The following is a 6,781-nucleotide window of genomic DNA, read 5'->3' as shown; positions in this document are numbered from 1 at the left end:
GACGCTCTTGATGAGGGAAGACAACACGAGCCTTAATTAAGACTTTGGAGACGTAGAGGGTGGAAATGATAGGCTCAAAATGAACAAACAGGGGTGACTAGTGCACATACTAAGCCCTCTGAGTACATGTCACTGAGGAAATGGAGGACTTTTTTGTAGCACAGAAGCTGTAGCTCTAGACAGAACACATAAAATGTGTGAATTTTCCCTTATGCACTGATCTGTTCAATTTTAACATCAGTGTGTGTAAGGGCATCTTTTTATGAGCAGGTCCTACAATGGTTGTGACTCTCTTTCATTATTAGAACACACAAAAAAGCAAAACAGAGGGAAAAAATTATCCTCTTGACAGAACAGCATTTTCTAAGCAAATCTGTTTTTTAAAATATGCAAAGTTTGAGTCTAAATATCCTTGACAGCATTCTTTAATTTAAGCATTTTCAGTGTCGAGAAAAATCATTTAATATATGAGCGCTGCCTTTAGATATATAATATGATGGCAGGGAAAAAAAGGCAGCAAGGGGAAAAAACTAGGAGAAAAAGCTAGATAATTAGCATTTCTCATAGAAAGGAACACCAATGACATTGAGACTTTGAGGCAGAAGTTGTCTTGAGAACATGAAAGGCTTCATTTTAGTGAAAAAAATCAAGCTTCATCATGTGTGTGCACATTTAACAGGTTTTTCTTTAATTGCTTATATTGCTTCACCAGATCCTGAATTTTGTTATCTTTTTTCTTTACAGAAAAATAATGGTTAGCCCAAGTGTATGCTCCTTTAGGCAACATGCAGCTTCTGCAAAGATTAACTCATTGTCAATTGGACAATGAGATCAAAATTAATTAAAATGACACACAGATGAACAATTCAAGCACAAAACCAAAAAAAATGGTATTTAGAATTAAATGCATGTCAATTCATATTAGCAAGTTAATATTCTAATGTTTAGAAAAGTAAAAACGTGAAACTATAGCATTTTTAAAGGTAAACACATTTGCAAATTTTCATTTATCAAGTTTTCTTGCCAATCAGTATCTTCCACGAGTGAATGAAATATAGTAAATAAGCAAATATGCCCCTACATTGTCCAGTACGTACGGAATGGCACTCTAAATCCATATACTTCGGGGGTAAAAATAAATATCAATAATACTTAGAAGAAATGTGTAGTTTTTAAAAAATAAAGAAAACTGGGAGCAAGGCCTGGGTATCAGTTTCCAGACCTGCCCGGTGTGCTTCTGACTCCTGCGTGAGAACTGGTACATGTGCAGGTGCCTGGTCCCACCTGGATTCTCCTGTAGTGGATCTGGGGTGGAGCTCCAGAAGCTTTGGTTTAACAAACAGCACAGGTAACTCAGAAGCCAGTCGGGCGCCACCAGGCCTGAGGACAGGTTGTTATAAACCAGAGGTTCTCAACCCTGCCTGTGCACTGAAATCACCTAGTAAGCTTTAAAAATCCCCTGGCCACACCCCACATCAGTTAAGCCAGAATCTCATGAGATAGGATAGAGGCATCAGCATTTTTTAAAGCTCCCTGAGTAATTCTATTTATAACAGAGCCACTATAATAAAACCCTTATTGATTAATGCCAATATTAATATACAAACTATTTTCTTAAAGCATCTTGACAATATTCTGTTGAACATATTTTTTTAAAGGTAAATAAGATTCATCTGTACAGTGTTCATTATCTAAAAAATCAGGTTTCTAATCCAAACCCAGTTCTATATTTTAATATAACACAAATACAAATTTCTGATTTTACTTTATGCTGTTTCACTACTTGGCATTGAATGAAATGAACTGAAGATAATGTTTACAATTTTAGAAATTTACATTAAAGGGGTAAAAATGATTTAAAAAAAAAAAAATTAGGCTCTAACAGGAGGAAAGAGCTCAGGCCTGGCTATGAGGCAGAAGGGAAAACGTGTCATATCAGTATGAGCACTTCACTATCAGATGCTCTAGAAGATAAACATAGATCTGCTATGTGTTTTTATAGACAACATTTTCTAATTTCTTGTTGAGTGTTTTGCCTTTTAAATGAATGAAGAACTTCTCTTAGACTGAGTGTTAAAAAACAACAACAGAAACAAAACAAAATCAAAAGAGGAAGATTCATTTAGGTGAGCTGAGCAGAAAAAGAAGATAAATTCATGCCTGTCTTCTGAAGAGAAAATGAGAGAACATTCCATTAAGATTACATAAGTCATCAAATTGCTCAAGGCAGATATGAATGATTCTTTCAAATACTCATATTTAACCAGAAAGTCTAAGTATCTACAAAATGTTCTGTATGCAGTGACAGGAAAGATAGCCTAGTCTAGATTAGGCTGGAAATACAGAATACATCTCAACGAAGCAGTTAAAAATCTACATTATGATAATTGTTATTTAACTAAAGCACATGCAATTTCCTTTCAAAAGCTGTCATTTAGCTTTCAAAAGCACTGTATCTATAATAAAAGTGCAAATCCAGGAGCTCACTAAATGTATGCATTTTTTAACTGGCAGCTCATTTTCTATAAAGCATCAAAATATTAAAATAAAGCATACAGTCATGCTAGTCTCAGTCGCCACTACATTGTGCCACATTTTCTATACCTTTCATTGATTTCCTCAAACGACTTATGGGGGAATGAGAGATTGAGAGCAGGGAAGGGAGGGAGGGAGGGAGGGAGGGAAGAAGGGAGGGGGGAGGGGAGAGAGAGAGAGAAACTAATTAACAACAAAAAGGAAAACCAACCTCAAGCATTAAGATCACGTATGTTCTAAAAGTCATTACTCCTCAGCTACCTTTGAGGCTGTTTCCTCTGGGGGGCTTCATTCCAGGCAGCAAAGAAATTAGTGCTCAGAAGGGGTGGTGGACAGGGTCTGGGATGGAGGGGGCTTTAGTTTTACTCTCTACCATCAGCAAGGCCAGCAACAGTTGCTTCTGCTCTGCTTCTCTCTATTCATTAATAAGTGGCTTAGCTTCCAGAATAGAATTCTCTGAAGCAAGGAAAGTGACTTAAATTTGTTCAATGTGGAGATAAAGCAAAATGTAATCAGTAGTTATCTCTGGGTGATACCTTCTCTGTGCTTTTCTGTACTTTCCAAATTTTCTGAAATGGATATATATTACTTTTATAAGCAGGAATAACATGCTTCCTTTTTTACAGTTTGTTCTTCTGGACAGGAGAAAATATTCTAATCAAACCAAGGTAAGGTTCTTAGGAAACACAAAGCACTTTATTAGTGCTAGACTTCCAATGAGGTGCTTAATTTTAAAATGCTAAAGCTTTGCCTTAATTAAGCATAAAGCAACTGAATGATTTTCATCCTCCTTTGAGGATGCCATATCCACCTCACCCAAATTTGCACTGGATGGAGGCATCCCCAAAGGCAAATCAAAAGCCTAACATTGCCCCATTTTGCCTTGTTCTATCTCCAGTCTTTAGTAGAAGGCTGGGAGGATTGCGGAGCTTTGAAAGGGAGGTTCCCACTCATCATAAAATGGTGCTTTTTTCGTTTGACAATTAGGTTTAGGATTGCCTTCAGGGAAAACATCTCCATCACTCCTGGTTAATCCTGGCTCCATGGAGAACCAGTATTCTACTGAAGGTTCTAGGGAATTAGGAGAGCAAAGAGCTGTCTCTGTGAGTAATTTGAGGAGCACCCAAGGGACTCTCTGTCCAGAAGGTACTTGCTTGAATTAAGGAACCTGATCACCAGGAAGACCCTTGTAAAAAGATCAACATGTTACCTGAGAGAGGTATCATGTCACCCTTTTGCATGCTGAAAGTGTACCAAAATGTTACTCTCCACTTGGTAAGGTTCAGAGGCAATGGTCCCTATGAGAGGCCATTTCAGATTAGGGAGTGGGAGTGGAGCGGAGAGAGGTACTGGAAGATGAGGCCAGCACCCAGGGAGCATGGCATGAATAAAGTTTTTAGGCTGCTTTCCCTCCCTCTTAGAAGGTGACCAATCCATTGTGACAGAACAGACAGATGATGCCGCGGCCTGGCTTCCATGTGTCCTTCAACTGGATCTGGGTGTTACGGCATTAAGGATTGGCTGGGCCTTTTCAATAGGCATGAGGCATGCCCTAATAATTTTTAAATGAGAATTATATAAAACCCACATAGAGATATAAATCATCTTAGGGAATAGTAAAAGATGAGTTTTTTTCAAGTAGACTTGGGTCAGAGTGGGTTCAAGGTGTCTGGACCTGTTTGAATTGGTGCTTACAGTCAAGAAAACGGTCTCATCAAGCTCCTCAACTTCTCTCACAATGGTCTCCAGGGTGTCCTTGGCAGTGTCCATGCTCTGCAGAAAGTGGACCATCTGGTCATGTAGGAACTCCATCTTCTTTTTCTTCACTTCCTCAAAGCTCTGGGCCTTCTTATCATACTGCGCTAAAACCTTTTTCATCATTTCCTCGTTCTGTTCTTCTAGGCTTTTCTCATTTTTACTACAGTTTTCCTTTAAAAACAAACCAAAAAACCCTTCTGAATGAAACAAGAAGTGTGTGCGCGTGTGTGTGCGCGTGTGTGTTTTAAGAGAAATACTAACTTTTTAAATAATTAACCTCTGGCATCCTGGTAAGAGAATCACAGATTACATGCAGAGTCTAAATTTCCAGCCCACCAACCCCCTTTGCCATAGTTAGCTTTGCAACAGAATTCACTGTAAGAGAACTATCAAGGATTTAGTTAATGAAACACACATAAAAATGTTTGTAGGGAAGTATTGCCTACCCGCATTCCCACATGATAAAATTTGAAAGTGGCATCACGGTGAATGAAGATCAGGTAGCAGAGAAGGTTTAGTGCCATTTTCACCACTCCACTAAAATCATAGTGTGAGGGAAGGCACAGCCAGGGTACTGGACAGGGTGCTACATTCATAAATGCTCTCCAGGTAAGGGGTAGCTTCCGCCAGAGCAGGAGAAACTTTATTGCCCATCTGGACAAACTCAGATGCTTAGAGGGCTAGTGATAAGGTGATCATATTACTTACTGTCTAAAAGGAACACTTTGGTGGCAGTGAGGGGTAGGGGGCAATAACACTAAAAATAATCAACAGGTGTTAACTGATCTACAACAGGAATTAAGCAGACCTCTCACAAGCAAACTGGGATGAGGAGTCACCCAAGTGATGGGGAAACTGTGCACCAGCCTTCCACAGGGGCCCTCTACCAGTCCTGACTGACAAGTAAGGATGCCTGGGCCGTGATTGTATATGGATGGAGCAATGCTACCCCCTTCCTTCACTGCAGAGGGAGCAGGGTCAGCATGAACTCATCGAAGACAGTGGTAACATGAGAGGCACTCATCTGTCCTGGGCAGGAAATACTGGGCAGTGCTTTAGAAGAGCACCTCTGCAGAGCTAACCCAGTGAAAAGCAGGATGGTAGGGCAAGTCAGAACTCAGACCTGAATTCAAATCTTGGCTCTCAACTTACAATAAACCTACTATGACCTTGGTTAATATATTTCACTCTAAGTCTCAGTTTCTTATCTATAAAATGGGGGCAATAATAATAATAGCTCCTATTTCATATGGTTACTGTAAGGATGAAATTGGATAAAGCATGTAAAGCAGTTGCCCTATCATAGTAAGTGCCTAATAAATGTGCATGTGTTTTTAAGGGCAAGTCATTTATCCTTAGAAAGTAGTTTCACTGATGAAACAGAGGGAAGACTTAAGGACTTTCCTTTTAATGGAAGAAAACCAACAATGGCAAACCACATATGCACACACAAACCCCAATTCAGGTCCTTTTAGCTTAGAATCATTTATTTGTGATGCCATGAGCAGACCAAGTTAAAGTGAAAAGGATAAGGTAACCTACCTCAATGGTATTAAAAAAGGATTCTATCTCACTAACAAAGGCTTCAATCCTCAAGGATTTTTCTTGTAAATCTTCTAGAAAGTCTGCTAATTGAACCTGAAGAAAAGAATTAAGATATCCTTAGTATATGACGTTTGAGAAAAGAACTTCAAGCAGTGAATTCCAATTTTCTTATAAATTTAGTATGTTTGGTAGAGAGCCACAATATCATGTTCACTAACAAATCAATCTTTAACTTTTCTTTGCTGCTTCATCTAAACTGACTATAGGTAATGTATGATAAACAATTAGGAGGTTTGTGAGTGACAGCAATACTTTATTTTCTTATGCAAGAGGAAGGACTTCTTGGTAAGCTGGTGAGTTCAAAGCATACTTGTTTTAGTAAACTATGAATTGAATTCTTCCTCCTTAATTAGGCCTTGATTTTTATATATTGTCTTTCCTCTAAGATGGCAGACTTTTTTCTGAACTGGTCCAACATATCTGAGTAGGCTTCTCACATTTGCACCAATGGTTTCAGGTGTTCCTGCCCCACCTGATCCTGAGAAGGTGAACAGAGTGTCACCAGGCCAAATGTCTAGTATACCAAATGATGAAAACTATCTAGTACAGAGACCTTAAGGTTCTAATGACCCTCAAAGGGTTAAAATACTCTCAAGGAGTGACAGCCAACTAGAAAATGTATGGTTGATGGGGGAAGATGGTACCTATTAGTTATAAACCTAGCTGCAACCTATCCTGTGAAACTTAACAAGTAACAACACAGAATAAAAGAGCTTCCATCTGCCTGAGTCACTATCCACAGAATGATGGAGAAATTACATTGAGAAAAGTCCCTTCAGGATCTGGTCTCTGCTTCCCTCTCTAGCCCCTGCCTCTTCTCCACAAGCCCCCAGGCTCCAAATCACACAAGCCCCACCTTTCCTTGGACTCTTTCCCACCTATT

The 6,781-nt window shown here is 39.1% G+C and overlaps 1 protein-coding gene across 1 annotated transcript in view; it reads right to left on the bottom strand.

Moving 5' to 3' along the window:
- The window catches only part of CMYA5 (cardiomyopathy associated 5), a 113,904-nt gene that overhangs the window by 41,126 nt on the left and 65,997 nt on the right, over positions 1-6,781 (bottom strand). Inside the window, 3 exon segments of the mRNA XM_007471973.1 lie at positions 2,605-2,627; positions 4,231-4,464; positions 5,836-5,931. Coding sequence (XP_007472035.1) covers positions 2,605-2,627; positions 4,231-4,464; positions 5,836-5,931 — 353 coding nt within the window.

The sequence above is a fragment of the Lipotes vexillifer genome, unplaced genomic scaffold (genome assembly GCF_000442215.2).
Source record: "Lipotes vexillifer unplaced genomic scaffold, Lipotes_vexillifer_v1.1 scaffold83, whole genome shotgun sequence".
Classification (NCBI taxonomy): Eukaryota; Metazoa; Chordata; class Mammalia; order Artiodactyla; family Lipotidae; genus Lipotes; species Lipotes vexillifer.
This window is presented reverse-complemented; position numbering and strand designations above follow the sequence as displayed.